This window comes from Rhinolophus sinicus, linkage group LG12, assembly GCF_036562045.2.
Source record: "Rhinolophus sinicus isolate RSC01 linkage group LG12, ASM3656204v1, whole genome shotgun sequence".
Taxonomy (NCBI): Eukaryota; Metazoa; Chordata; class Mammalia; order Chiroptera; family Rhinolophidae; genus Rhinolophus; species Rhinolophus sinicus.
The window spans coordinates 24,196,234-24,212,476 of record NC_133761.1 but is presented as its reverse complement, the minus strand read 5'-3'; the positions used below and the strand labels follow the sequence as shown (position 1 = coordinate 24,212,476).

The following is a 16,243-nucleotide window of genomic DNA, read 5'->3' as shown; positions in this document are numbered from 1 at the left end:
AAGTGACAGAATAGTTAACCATATGGTACCGCTTGAAATTTGTTTTCTCCAATAATTCATTAGATAATTAAGAATTTATTAGATAACTAAGTTACTAATAATTTATTAAGAAATGGATGTATTACACATGATAAAAATGTTATTATCAGCATTTTAATAGTTTAACCTAGCAAATGCACAACTAGCAAATTGCCTAGCAAGATGTAATGTATGAGACTACCCAAAGTTACGATGCCTAAGAATTCAGACAGTCAGCAAAAAACTTAAATAATTTTCCATTCTAATTAACAAGATTTTGTTTTTAGGTTGAATATATGCATTTTTTTTTCTTTCAAGAAACAGGTGTTAAAAGTTGAAGTTTGAAAGTTACATGAAAAGCTACTCACCCACACATTCCATGGTTTCATCTAATGGTGCAAAACCATCTGGACATTCATCAAAGCAACGGCCTCTATGCAAATAAAAGCCTACTTTGCACTTGGTACAAAAGTCTTTGCTAAAGCAAGAATCACAGTTTTCTATTCTGCATCCTAAAAGCAATTTTAAAGAGAAAAAGAAAATTTCAGTCAAAGAAATACCCTTCTTTTGCAAATAAAACTTTCATAAATGCATCAGTCAGCTCAATCGAAATTCTAGTGGTCAGAGAAATATGTGTTCAACTCATTTGTTTCCTAATGCCATCTCATTCTAAATCATTCCTACCTCTTCCAACAGCTTACCACATCAATAAACTAAGACAAAATTCTAGCCCAAGGCCCTAGGCAGCATTAGACCCTTTAGAAATTTTTGCAGCTCTAAAATGGAGTTAACAAAGGATTAAAAAGAAAAAGGAAACACCCCCACTACAAATTACATTGCTGCTGGGATTGAAATCTGTTCTGCTCTTCAAAAGAACTGCAATGAAAAACACAAAGGGAATACTCTAATCAGTATCTTCTGTTCCAGGACAGTAAATTAAAATTTTGTTTATGTTGGTCAATGCTGGCATTTTTTTTTAAACATACAATGTGCCAAAGGCTTTACATGCATTTCCATTTAGTCTTTATAATAATCCTACAAGGTGGGCAGTACTAGCCCTATTTTGCAAATAGGAACCTGAGACTAAAAGAGAGAAAGTCATATACTGTGTTTCCCCGAAAATAAGACCTAGCCAGACCACCAGCTCTAGTGCGTCTTTTGGAGCAAAAATTAATATAAGACCCGGTCTTACATTATATTATATAAGACCCGATCTTACATTATATAAGACGGGGTCTCATATGACCCCGTCTTATATTAAAATAAGACCGGGTCTTACGGGTCTTATATTAATTTTTGCTTATATAATGTAAGATGTCTGCTACATCTGGGTTTGAATCTTAGCTGTGCCCTTAGCAGCTCTGTGACTCTGGACAACTACAAGCCTCTCTGAGCCTCCATTGCCTTCTGTATAAAATAGTGATGTCACTGACTTTACAAGGCTATTGTGAGAATTTGTAATAATATATGTAAATTGACCGGCTCACCCAGAAGCAATAGAGGATTAGAAACACATATTTTTCCACTATACAACACAATTTACAACAAAGTGTAAAAAGAAGCAATCATTGTGCTCCCTTCGGCAGCACATATACTAAAAAAAAGAAGCAATCATTTATCTTGTACTCTAGGTCAGATTCCCTTGTAGGCCAGTAACATCTGGGCCAGACATAATTGACTTGCAGAAGTGAAAATATACTCTAAATTACTCTTCAAAGAGAGGAAAGAAGAGAAGATTGGAGGATTGTTTAATTGAAAGGTCAGGTTTTCGACAGATAATAGTACATTGTTACTCGCAACAGATTTAACTGAAGGTAATTAACAGCATGTAAAGCTCTATGAAACTCCACGGTATCACTTTTATGCACTGAACAAGGCTCTCAGCGCCAGTACTGTATGTGGAGCTTTAATGGTTCAGAAAAGCTCTAAAACATATAGTTCCTGCAAGCGAAGAAATAATGGAATAGAAAATGTAACTAAAATGTGAAATCACTGAATATTCAAATTTTGAAAATTGAGTAAGTAGAGCCAGAAAGTAGAATTTAAAGGCCAAAAAAAATTTTTTAAATAAAAAAGGTCATTAAAATTACATGATAAAAAATGACAGTTTCTAGTCCTATAAAAAGAAAACGGCAACTCTTCACTTTCAATTTTGAGTCTAAATAGGTATTCGTGTATTAAATGACCACCGTGAAGCAGCTAATTCAACCTCTAAAATGTTACCAAATTTACATTGGAAATCAGTGGGTGAAAGTCCATAGTCAAATTACAGTATTGCTCTTTTGGGGGGACACAGAACAGTTTATCACTCCATAAAAGGTTCATTTGTTGTCTAAAATGCTGCAACCTATATTTTAATAAAACGGTGGTCTATAGCTGGTCAGTAGCTTCTTAATCATGGTCAAAATACATGACCATCATATCCACAAATTATTGGTTTTCTTACTACATTTTTTTTTTAAAGCAAGGAGCCCTTCCTGTTGGCAGAATTATTTCCTAAGAAATAATAATAAACATCCTAAAGATAAAAAAAAAAAAAAAAAAAGAAACAACTAAAGGATGAAAGGAATAAAGCATTTATATTTTTAAAAAGAGGACTATACACTTCATAAATTAGCTGTTATCTACAAGGTCTGATTTTTCTTTAAAATACGACCTTCACCAATAAGCTTTTGGGCCAAAAAGTCATAGTAATAAGCATTTGGAATTAATTTTACAAGGTCCCTTGCTGGTCTTTATTGTTACCTGTAACTAACTCCCTTTCCTCATTTCATTCTTTGCTCCTAATATCAGCTCATAGAACGTAGAATTTCTAAAATTCCTATCATGCTCTGTAAAGTCCCTTAGGACTTCTTCAGGCATGAATCCTGCTAGAAGAAAGCTTAATTGTTTGTCCTCATATTGAAGTAGAATAAAAATCTGATGAATTCAAATTGTAGAATACAATAAACAAGAAAAAGCACGAGATGAATTATAAGCAATGACTGAGAATAAGCTCTAAGACCTATAGTGAAGTAATAAAAAAAAAAAAAAGCAAGTTGCAGGATATCTGGAGGATGGTGCAATAAAATTGTGTGTGTGTGTGTGTGTGTGTGTGTGTGTGTGTGTGTTATGAAGTAGCTTGGAGAAGTTAATTTGGGAAGAAGAGGATAGAATTTTGAAACATGTTAAAAATTATATATATATATATATACGAATCTTTTATCACTGTAATGCATTTATGTATTAAAAGTAAAGCAGAAAAAGTTATTTCAATACACATTTGTGACCTACTTGAATTTACAGAAAATAAACCTATTAATGTTCTAAAATACCTTCCTTTTATTGTAACAGACTAGAATGAACAAAGGAATATTATCCCATCCCAAATTTTGCGTGCAGGAAATTACACCTCATATTAGATAACGCTGAACCTGCTTTAGCCTGCAAAATACACAGCCATTTGACCATCTCAACAGCATCCTTTGTTTTCATATGTTCAATGGCACTTTTCCCTCACTCAAATCATAAGGAAAGAAAACTAATTTTTTTTATTCGATAAAGTATTTAAACAAAAGCTTTGATTGGTGCCAAGTCCTAACATCACTAGAAGCTCTGCTGACCTGCGTGGTCTCAGTCACTCTTAGCCACAACATAAAACCAATGCCAGCAGCCCATACATTCAGCCTGAACTGACACAACTCATCTAATCACAGACACCTTTGAACTGAAAGCTTTTCAAAAGCTAGCAACTGCATAAACCACCTACTCTGGAAACCTGTATCTTGACATACTTTAGCACCTGAAAACCTTCCTTTACCAGCTCCAGGTCGGTCATAACCCCCTGCCCTGTTCTGTTGTTTCTCCCAGAACTAATTCTTCTGCTTTGGAGAAACCAGACCCCACAATTTGTGGGGCCTCATAGTCCTATACTTCCCCTCCCCACCCCAGTCTGTAGCTATTCTGCCCAAAATTTCCTAAGCTTCTTATCCTTAAATAATTGGGATTTACATCAACTCGATTAACTCATTTTTTAATATAAAAGTAAAACATTCTCATGATAAATAAAAATCCAAAACAATGCAGAATGGTTTAAAAGAAAACACAAAAATACTCTTCCTTATGGGAATGTCATATCAGGCCTACTCCTCAGAAACAGCCACTGCATTAACAGTTCAGGAAAATCTCTATGTCAATTTTATACATAAATGGGTTTTAAAACACCAATGGGATCATTCAATAGACTGATAAACCTTTGAAAACTCTAGACTGTGTAAGAAAACAGGTATCTTAAAGTTTGCTAAACATGGGTCTTTTCTATAAAAATCTGGGCTTTAAGTCCTTGCTCAGAAATATAAGACCTGGGTTTAGCCAACTTACATGCTTCTAAATTACATGCCTCCTCAAAAATGTAATCCGCAAAATGAGGACTGCCAATATTGGTTTAAGCAAACTCACTGTCCAAGAGAAACCATGTCCAAATGCAGTCTGACGGCGCTGTCATTTGGCAAGCGGGGCTAACTCTGGCCAAGAGACAAAAAAACAGGCTCGGGTACCCTTCTCCTGTCCTTCTGTAGTACCCATACAGGTTCCATTAGAACATTTTTCAAATTATACTGTAGTTCATTTCACAGTTCATTCCAAACATTCTCCAAAAACATCGTCTTGTGCCAGACCCTGAGCACATAAAATTATAATACCCATTCCCTGTGCTGGAGGTGCGAACGCCAAGGAGGGGGCCATGTGGCACTTTCAGGGCATTGCAACATCACATAGCAGATATTAGAGGCATGTGCTGGGTACATCAAAGGCAGAGAAGACAGATCCATTTCTGCTCTGCCATTACACTTGATTATTTTTCAATCTGTGACTTCCTTGTTTCTAACACAGTGCCGGACACATGGTGGGGTTTTAATGCTTGCCAAGGGAACTCCCATGAACGCCACTTAGCAATTCAATGTCTTTATATTTAAAAACTCATTTGAATTCTTCTTGTGAGACTGCTTGCACATGCACTCTAACTACTTTCAACATAGAAAGAAAAGTTGGTTGGTTGCTGTGAAGGACTACAAGTCTTATTGGAGGAACCCATAAACACCTGAGAACAATCATAATAGAAAACGTAAATATCGAAGTGTGACTGGTACTATGGAAATCGGAACCTAGCTGCGCAGGTTTTAGAGAGACATGGGGAAGAGGCGAGTTCTGGCCAGGGCAACTCCATTCATAATGAGGCAATGGAGAACTTTCACATGGCTTGTAAATGACCCCATGAAGAGTGGCTTGAATGAACTGGAGGTTAGGTGGAGGGGATGGTTACCCAAGATTAGATTCCTGTGTGTGGGGAATCTCACTTTGTATATTACTTAGTTTCAGAAAAGGAGGTAAAATTATAAATATTTACACTTTGCGTGGTTTTACGTGTTTCAGTCACAATTAAAATGAAGTTAGGTTCAAGATGAGGGCTTGCTCTAACTATAAAGAGATTCTTGAGCACGAGAGCAACAGGACTAAGATAGTACCTAGCTTGTTCCCTCATTTTGACTGGTAAAAGCCATGAGGAGCCAGGCATCGTGATGGACAGCTAAAGGCACAGATGAAAAAGCACTTCAGGATCTTCAGTCTACTAAAAGGAAAGGTACCAAGCAATGAGGAAATAATGTGACCACTCTGAGGTATATACACAGTGAGCTGGGGAGTGCATATTTTCAGGAAATTAAGCTTCCTGAAAGCAAGTAGACAGTGGAGGTGTGGAAAACCGCTGAGACACCCAACACTCTAAGAGGTAACAATCATAGGAAAAGGAGCTACAATGATTCAATAGAACTGAAAAACTGAGTTGAGGGGACGACGAACACAGAGAAGCCAAAGATTCACAGTTTATGCCCTCGTCCTTTGGTCCCTCAGCACTCTGAGGGCCTTGGCACACTGGGAGAGTTACTTTTGTTTATCCTACCAGCAAAATCTAGATGACAAGAACCATCTCTTAATTGAATACCTTGGCATGGCCAACCATTATAAACAAAAAAAATTAAACCCTTAAATTGAAAGCAGAAGAAAATCAACCTTTGTTAAACTCAACTGTGAAAATAATGTAATTTTATATATTACAATCAATTATTGGAGAAAGGGAAGAAATCAATCAGTCACACACTGAGGACCCCATTTCTGTTATTTCTTGATCATTAGGTCTGTGGGGTGCTTTTTAGCACACCCCAAAATCTCACTGATTATAGTTCCTCAGCTGCCCGCTATGGTCAAGCTACCAGCATCTCCAGGGAACGTGACAGATGCTGACCCCCACTACAGGCATTCAGTCTTCAGATTGCAGTTACAAGCCTCAAAGAGCATCAAGCCAACCCCTGGAAAACTCTATAGGTTTCTCTACTCAGTGCATGCTAAAATTTGAACAGAAATTTTGAGGACAGGTTGTTCCAAAAGACATTTGAAACTAAACGTTTAGCAATTTTTTTTACATGGAAAGTAGTAGACTGCACAACTTAATATGAGGTTTCTTAAAATTGTTTAAATAGTTTTAGCTTCTCTAACAACTTCAAATACTGCTGGTTATCATTCCTTCTCAAAACTTGCAATGCTTTATAAATATCCCTAAATAAAGTTTTTAAGTGTTATGTTACTAAAATCATGTATTTCTAATATATGCTATTTCAGTCATCCCATTAGGCTAGGGACTGATGAAAACTATGACCTAAAATCTAAAATTACATTCTTTGTAGTATGGTCTAGTTACACGCAGCTCTTTAGAAGCATCATTATATTTCAACCTAAAGAAAATAAAGATTCAGAGGTTTCAGGACTCAATGTTTCATACTTAACAACTGAACTATTTGAGTAATGACACAGAAAACCAGCATTACTAAGTTAACAGAAGATCCAGAGTAGAAGTCTTTTTAAAACCCACTGGAATGGGTTTCAGTCAAGATTGTCTTTATTAGTGAGGAGAGTTAGCACAGAACGAAATTCAACTATGTCAAGAGCAGAATATTACATTCAGGACAAGAGCCAAAGGCCGGAAATAAAAACAATGCTGAGAAAACAGTGGCCTCTCAAATGGTATAGTGGTTAACAGATATGAGGTAGAATCTTGGTTCACTTACTGTTGTGTGAGTGAGGGCAAGTCAGTAAAGCTCTCGTTGCCTCAGTATCTTCATCTCTAAAAAAGAGGTAACATCAGTCCCTATCTCCTAGAGTTGCTGAGCAGATTCAAGGGCTTAATGGAGGCAAAGGTCTCGGCACAGTATCTGTTGTGTAATTAGTGATCAAAAGATGTGAACTATTATGAGTGTAAAAATGTATCAACTAGGACGGTCCAAAATGGCAGATGGAAGGAAGTGCAAACAAGGTACCACGGTACTCCATGTGGAGTGCATATCTATATGTAATAATTTTTATAAATAAATTTTAATTTTATACATATTATATTATAGCAATATAATATATAATTATATAATATTATGTATATGTACACACACACACACACACACACACACACACACACTCATATATTACTCCAAAAATGGTGGCATTATCTGTAGTAAGTATAATGCATCTACCCTTGTTTGGGTCATGAAGCTAAACAAACTAAATACAGTCATTTGTTGAGTACCTACATGGAAAGTCATCTACTTCAAACATTAGGAACCAGGACTTGGGAAAAACAGAAATCTACATGTAACTTTGACCTTGGGTGTGAGGGTGGGAATTACATCCTATCTCCCTTCACCGTCAGATAGGAATGGAAAATATCTGACATACTTATATCAGATGATTGTTCAGAGTATCAATTTAAAGATGAGAACAAAAAGAATAGGTAAAAGGTACCACATATAGTATGTATATCTCCCTAGAACCAAATAAGCCTACCCTTCAACAGATACTATTTGAAATGTGCAGTGCCCCTTTCTAAACACAATGAAACTGTTCAATTTATGAAGTGCACTAAAGATGGTCTATCACAGCCATTAGTGCAGTGACCGCAAAGATAGTAAAATCCTGGCCTTGGCAGTAATTTTAATACTCAAATTGCAATTAGGCAGGATGAATGGACTCCATCCAGAAAATTATATATTGTTTTTCAGATAGCTCTAGAGTTCTATCTTATATGCCAAAAGTGTCCTTTATTTTAACTTCTGAGGATATATATACATATATATGCTGTTAAAACTTTTTTTTTCCTCTTAACTCATTTGAACTTAATATTACAACAGTCCATTAAAATGAAAAACCAAAATTCAAATTTATGAAATATGTTGCTGGTAGCTTCACTGTAATATTTGAATGTTTAAAACTTATAGCTTGCCCACCCACACACACACACAAAAAAAAAAATCTAAAGAAATATTGAGGCTTGTGTAAAATCATGTGGTCAAATAATGAGAACTATAAAAATGTTGGCTTCATTTCTCATATATTCAAGTGATGCATATTTGAAATCATTCTCAAAACAACCAAAATTAGAACTTGGACACATCTGCTGGGAATACAACGCTGGAAACACAAAGTTAGGTGTTTAAAGGGATTTTTTTTTCCAGTTAAAGGGGGTGAAAGAGGAGAGGACCTACCTCAAAATAAAGTAGAAAAGGAATGTGATAGCAATTTAAAACGTTTTAAAAATTATAAACCAAATTAATATCTCATATCAGATTTTAAATGTCTGCCAGTAGCAGATCTCTCATCTTGGTTACTCCCTATGCTTTTCCTTTTTTGGTAATTTGTTACCCCTTCATAGTAAGGTGGAACCAGAATAGTTTAAAAAAACTTCAGACCTGAGTCTTAGTTGAACTTTTTTCAAATGTTGGAAAAGGCAGATCTTTCCACCCAACTAAAGGAAAAGTATACGTAAACTAATCTATGTCTTACCCTCCACTCAAACTCCAGCCAAAGAAAACAAGAAGAATCTCTTAGTCCCTTCACACTCCAAATACACTAAAGCAGTACTCAGAAAACTTTTCCTGTAAAGGACCATATAGTAAATATTTTAGGCTTTGTGGCCCATATGGTCTCTATCTAAACTACTCAGCTCTGTTGTAGAACAAAAGCAGCCATAGACAATATGTAGATGATTACGCATGGCTATTTTCCAATAAAACTTTATGAACAGTGAAATGTGAAGTTAATATCATTTTTATGTGTCACAAAATATTGTTCTTCTTTTGATTTTTTTCCAACCACTTAAAAACCTAAAGGCTATTATTCTTAACTCAAGGGCCCCACATAAAAGGTAGCAGGCCAGATTATAACCACTGGTCATCATTTGCTGACCCCTAGACTAGAGAATGCTTGAAATCCATGAGGCACATTGAAGGGAAAAGGAAAAATGAAAAGGGGTTTATTTTTAAAACATAAAATGATAGCATTTAAGTTTCGGGAGGCGTGGTATTGTTTTATAAACACCATCTGGCTGTGTGCATGAGACAAATATCAAAAGACTATGAAGATGCTGGAATTTAGTTATCTCAACATGGGAACACTTACTTCAAGACTCCTTATCAGTTGTCAATAGGTCAAAATGCCATCCTATCTTAACAAGCTTTTAATGTCTTGATTACAATATGGCATTGACTTGCCAGGGAAGGGGGTGGGTAGAGGGAAAGAAGGGAGAATAATTTTAAAAAACAATATGTTGGGGCTGAAACAACATTGACACCTAGTGCCCTGGTCTGATATCTTTACCCAGCTCTGTTTGTGAAAGTAACTTTGTCATGTCTGCCCACCTAGTCTGATGACAAAAGTAAATACAGTCGTGCCATGTCTGGCAGCCAACCCTCAGACTTGTCAGTGGACTTCTCAGAATGCTGTTACCTGTTCTGTAAGTGAGGATAATACTACGGGACTGCCAGGAACCAACAAAAGGATGTGCTTTAAAATGAAAGTACTTTAAAAACTTAAGTACAAAATAGATGCCTTACTTGCCCAAAGGAAAACAGAGCAAGGTAACATCTGCCTTTAAAACAGAATGACGCTGTCCAACGTGGGTCTCTACTGAAATAAAAGGCTCACCCGAGAGAATCACCAAACCCACAAGAAAAATGTAAGCTTGAGAAATACGGTTTCCTCTATTAAACATCAGGACAGGCTTTTAACTTTCCAACCATTAGTATCACAATTAAAAATGAAAATTTTTGTTAAAAGAGTATTGAAAACCATATAGCCATGTTTGCCACAAAGAAGAAAATGTTCAGTCTGGCTCTCTGGATATCTATCTGTTTGATGTAATTTGTCTTCCAGATCAAACAGCGAGCAAGTACCCTCTGAGTTTTCTATAGAGGGTTATGTAGCACAATCAAAACAGGGTCTACCTCATAATAAGCAGCTACTGTGGGCCAGCACACTAAACCTCTGCAGTGTGAAGGTCAACAGCCATTACTGAAGTTGTTCATAGTATCTCCAGTCTGGCCTACTTTTTAAGTCCTTGATGGTTTGGCTATATCAGTGCTACTGATCCCAATGAACAAATTGAGATCATTCTGCTGCAGCTACTTGAGGACCCCACAATCCTTCAAAAGCACAAATCAGTCCTGTCATTTCCCTCTTTGAAAATCCTTCAGTGGCTCCCTTCATGCCCAGAACCAGTTCTCAACCCTTGATTTAAAAAAAACATCTTTCTTGTTAGACCTACCCATCTACTTCCTCAGCCTCATCTCCATGTGTATCTTTCACCGAGCCGTGGTGAAGTTTCATAAACCTCCCCATGACCTCCCAGCTCCCAGATACTGTGACCTTCTTCTCTAACCACTGGTACTATGTTCATCATAATCCTTCCATTAAGTGGGGACCCCACGAAGGAAACATAGCATGTCTTAGTCTATACTTTATTTACAAGGCTTAACATAGGTGTTTGACATGATAGATGATAGATTATCTGCCAAATGACTAACAAATTTAATAATTAAATTCCTATCTGTTTAGATTAAACACTGAAACGGAGTCCACCTTGCATATTTTAAGGCAATAGCATGATTCCGTTACAGACAAAAGTACTTTAGATTATAAAGTGCTCCATTTCCAAATTAGGCATCAATTTATCATCTACTACATTGGAGCTCTTATGTCTCATTTTTCATCTTTCTCTTGGAAACAAAAACTACACATATTCCTTAACTGTAAACCAAGTAGAGATGAGAGTAAGAGAGAGAGATTGAATACTGCAAAAACTAGACTTAAAGTACATAGAAAGCCACAAAGAGATCAATATTAAAAAGGTAACTGTCAACTGCAGATACTACGCTCTTGAGATATTTTTAAAGACAGACTCTAATGAGAGTTATTAGAACTAGAAGGCTATTATTCCACAGAGTGTTAGGTAAATTGTCTAAATTCGCAAAGCTGGTTACTGACAGAGCTCAGATCAGAGACCAAAGTTCCTTCCAACCAAGTGCTCTTTTAAAGATATGATTCACTATAAATTGATTTCTCTCTTTGAAGATAAAGTCTAATATCCTGAAATCCTTAATTGGATTTAAAACCCTTAACCTGACATTTATGAAAAAATAGTCAAAGAAACTTTGAGATTTGTCTAATACTCAGGTTTGTAATTGTGCATAATAATTTTATTTATAATCATATGGTTTGTTTTGTAAGGACCAGTATCATGAAAAGAATATTCTATTGGAGTCAGTCTCTCAGACATTGAGGTTACTCTGCTACTAATTGTGGAACCGGGGAAGTGCTTCCTTTATAAAACTAAATATGACATTTGCTGGTGGGGGAGGGGGAAAGAAGAGGAGAGAGAAAGAGAGGGAGAGAATACAATCAATTAGGTCTCTTCCAATCTATGTGTATCATTTTTTTATTGAGGGAATTTCTACATGTCTGAGAGAGGGCTTGCACGGTTGCGAACACACACAGAGAGAGAGGTTGATCCATGAAAATGTTTATTAATTGAACTAAACATCCTCTCCTTTAAGAATTATTTGAAATATGCTATTACTTGTTTTCTTTGGCACAACACAAGAAGCTACTGCTTATCTTTGCCTGAATTCCACCTACAGAATGATGCGATAGGAAATAGTTCATAATATACCCAATTAAATACCTGAACAGAATTACCCAATTATCTTCATCATCTATGCTAGCTCACTAAAATAATAAGAAAGACATTGGAACAGGTCGTCACATGACAAATAGTGACCCATATGGTTGCACTATTATACCACTTACCTTCCTAGATATTTAATATTTAGCATCTCATCAAGAAATTAATATATTTGTACATCATTTCAAATGCTAGAAGTAGTTAATAGGAATATCTCCATTAAATGTAAAAATAGTTTCAATTTTTTAGCTTACCTGTTCCACAAATTTATAAAGTGATCCCTCTTCAGAACAAACTGAAAAGCATTCCAGAAAACACATGCCCAATAACAAAAATATGGGTTGTCATTAGTCAGACAGTTCAGTATCAACTCTGCTGTATACTAATTGGTGACTTTGAACAAGCTATCTAAGAGTTGTCTGAGCCTCAGTTTACCTGTCTCTAATAGTTATGTATCTACTGCATAAGCTGTTGAAAGGATTTAGCCAAAAAGAAAGTGCTGAATAAGTGTTAGTTTTTAGTATTAATAGGAAGCTCACGGTGTCTCACAGGAGAGGAGCTATTATTACACCCCTCCTCCTCTCAGAGGCCCCAGCCACCTGGGACATTTCATTCAATTCCTATGTACTGAGCATCTACGAGATGTCAAGACTTCGCCTGGGTTACCTCAGTCAATTAACCTGTATCCCTGGTGAGACCATCTCCTAAAACTGAAACCAAGTGACAATTTTTTTTTATCCCCATACAGAGGCAGCAAAATTTTGCCAGCTTTCTTGCAGACTTGGGTTTTCTTCAGAAGAAAGCATACGAATCAAAAGACTCAGCATGTAGCAGTAATTCAATTATCTTCTGATAAGGTGACAACAGGGCCATCCTCATTGACCCTCTAAGGAACAATTCCTTAACCTGATTAAGTGATGGCCAGGTTATTAACTGACTGGTAGTAGCCAATGGGCTTTCTCCAGCTGACAGGAACCTGTTAACCAAGTGAGGGCCTTCTTCAGCATGGCCTATGGGGCAAAGTCCCTTTTTAGAGAAGACACCAGCTTCAGAGAATGCCCTTTCAAAGCGTACCAATTAACAGTGAAGACCTACCTTCCCCACCATCCACCCCCCACTACACACACACACCAAGGACAGATTCTAAAACTCATGCAATAACGTGCTTTGTGCTGTTTTGTTTTCTCCAAGAGTCTCAGCATGGCATGATTAAAGAAACACAGGAATTAGAGTCAGAGAGAATCCTGGATCCTATTCTTAGCTCTGCTTCACACTGTGCATCCTTGGGTCAGTTTCTGAATCATTCTCAGCTTCTCTTTTCAATAGTAAAATATAAGTGTTTACCTATCATAGGGTTATTAAGAGAGCACTAAAATACCATTCCCACCTGTCATTTCAGCTTGAGAAGAGAGGTTGCTCTGGAATAGCAAACGGCAGTAATTTCTAAAGACATTCACAGAAATCATGGAATGTTAGAGCAATGAATCCGCAGCTTCCCCTAGTTTTTACAAATGAGGAAACTGGGGCTTAGAGAATATGAGATTCACCCATCATCAGCGCGTAACTTGGGACATACAACTAATCTCCAGTCCAGAGCCAGCTGTGAACAGAGCCATCGGAAGGGGTCTCTCTATGCATGAAAAGTCACCATGATCCATCTCTGCTTCCCATAAACTCTCCCCTTTCTTTCAAAGTATGGCCCAAAATAAAGGTTTACAATGTTTCTACTCATGTGGAAGTTATATCTCAATCGGAATTTTTTGTCAGAACCTTGATCAACAAAATCAGAATGAAAGAGAATAAATTAGATTCTAAGATATGAAGACAATTATAAATTAGAATACTATATATTCCATAAAGTAATGGGAATCTTAGAAAAGAAAGAAGAGCGAGTTATGAGAAAGTGGGGAAGGTAGAAAAGAGAGTCAGGGGCACTGGAAGCCTGGCCTGAAAGCCACTGTATTCTATCATATTCTACAACAATGATCTCAAAAGAGTCCCTGATCAGATATATAATTATTGATTAGGATATTAATGATTAATAGGGGACATGGGGAAAGACACATATTTCTCAAAATAATCTAGGATGCTTAGGGCTACTAAAACTTGTCTTTTTACTAAATACAAAGTCTTCTATTCCATAATCAATGACAGGTGGACACAATGTAACTATTGTACTGTAGCAGTGATTCTCAACCGTGCAGTCTTTAAGCCAGCCATGGCAACTTGAGGGAACTTGATGAAAATGCCAGTTCTCGGGCACCATTTCAGATCTGCCAAATCAGAAACTCTGGGGGCGGGGGGAGGAGAACCCAGAAATCAGTGTTTTAGCAGGTGTTAAATATGGGAATGGCCCCTAACTCTTCACTGCCTAACCACCGAGGCTAGAAGATGAAGGAAGGAAAGAATATAGCTAAGTCCCACAATTTCCGTAGTCTTTCATAACTGCTCTTGCCTAACTACTAACTTCTCCCTCCTCTGACCCCTTTTATAATTACTATAATTACACTTATCCTATCTGTCTGTTGTGCTTTAGCAGCACTTTATGTAATGGTGCAATGTAATACTGTTGTTTAATTCTGTATCAGTTTAACATGCTACCCAGTTGTGTCTTCAGTCCATTTGTAAGTATCTTCTAAACATACATTCTTTACTTTAACTTTGCCTTATTTCTTCTATAATCCCACAAATACTGAGGTTACAGCAACATATCTGTTCGAGTTCTGCATCTTTACGGATCTTTAAACACACATTATGTGGACTTTATGGTAATTATGTATGACCCTTCACAGTCCACAGTTGTCCAGATTTGATTAAAAACATTTAAAACATATTCCTACTAACTTTAAATAGATGTACCTTTTTTCAAACGCATCATTAAGCTCTATGTTTTAAGAATGGCAGGTGTTTCTAAAAGCACTCAGTCGTGACATGTAGAAATTCTTTAAAGACACCTAAACACTGGTCTTTGAGTTCACAAATTAAGGGATGGTTAAATTTAACTGAACTTTCTTAAATGTTCAAAATTACTAGTTTTTATACTGATGTCATTTCATTTCAAAAACATAACCTATAGCATTCCCGTAGCCTAAAACACATTTTTCACAAAGTGCCAAAACAAGGGCCGAATAAAATACAGCAGAAAGAGTTAAAAAAAAAAATAGAAAATTCACTGCATAATTACAAAATATCTCATTTCTATAATTTTTTTTTTACAAATGATTTTTGAAAATATGTCCCCTCTAACAAGAAAAGTATATGTATTATTTTCTTATGCATGAAAAATTGACTAGTCCTTTTTCCTTTATTCACTTCACCATTATTTCTGCTACCCTTCCTGGTACCCTTCCTTGACTGACTTGAGGTAGATACTTTATAGATTGCTGATTAAACGAGTGTTCTGTCCAAAGCTAATTTCCTCATCTAGGTTCTGAATCCAATGTTCTTCTCTTTAATGATCTTGTTTCCTAAATCATCCCATCTTTCTCGACTTCAAGTGATTCTTTCTAGCTCAAGTCTCCTTCCATCTTACACATACACACAGACACACACACACACACATCTATTTTCTAATCCACAAGCCTCTAGCTATCAAGTCCTATTCAACAAGCTCAGCAGTGAAGGGAAAGAAGAGAAAGAGTGTCTACAATCACCATAGCTGCTTCCCTAAGACCACATGTACTTCCTGAAATCATAGCAATCAGAATACTGCCTCAATAACAACAATGAAACAACTCCTGGTAAGGTCAACAGCTACCATTTAAAGAGTACAATTTTGACATTGACCCCTCACTACTTCTCAAGATTTTCTGCTTCTGGGACATCTTTCTCCGATTTTCTTTCTATTTTCCTGGTGACTCAGTCACAGCCTCCTTCAGAGGCTTTTCTTTGCTTGCTGTTAAATGTCAACATTCTTCAGGCTTTCATTCTCTAAACTCTTCCCCCGCTTTGCTCCCCAGCCCCAGATGATATTCTCTTCTTCCTGCCAATGACTCAGTTCAGACCTCCCTGGAGGGCTCTGGACCCTTACATCTATCTGCTCATTGGGCACCATCCCCAGGATGTCTCACCCACCTCAAGCTCAACATGTCCCAAATCAATCATTCTCCACCATCATGACTTTTGTCCCCAGCAAATATGTGCCTCCTCCTATATTCTGTACCTTCATAAATTCCACTCCAGCTCTCAAAC

General features: G+C 36.7%; 1 protein-coding gene across 1 annotated transcript in view; it reads right to left on the bottom strand.

Annotated features, from left to right (window-relative positions):
- RSPO2 (R-spondin 2) overlaps positions 1-16,243 on the bottom strand; it is a 151,278-nt gene that overhangs the window by 51,444 nt on the left and 83,591 nt on the right. The window contains exon 4 of the mRNA XM_019750562.2: positions 387-530. Coding sequence (XP_019606121.1) covers positions 387-530 — 144 coding nt within the window. The remainder of the gene's footprint in view (positions 1-386; positions 531-16,243) is intronic.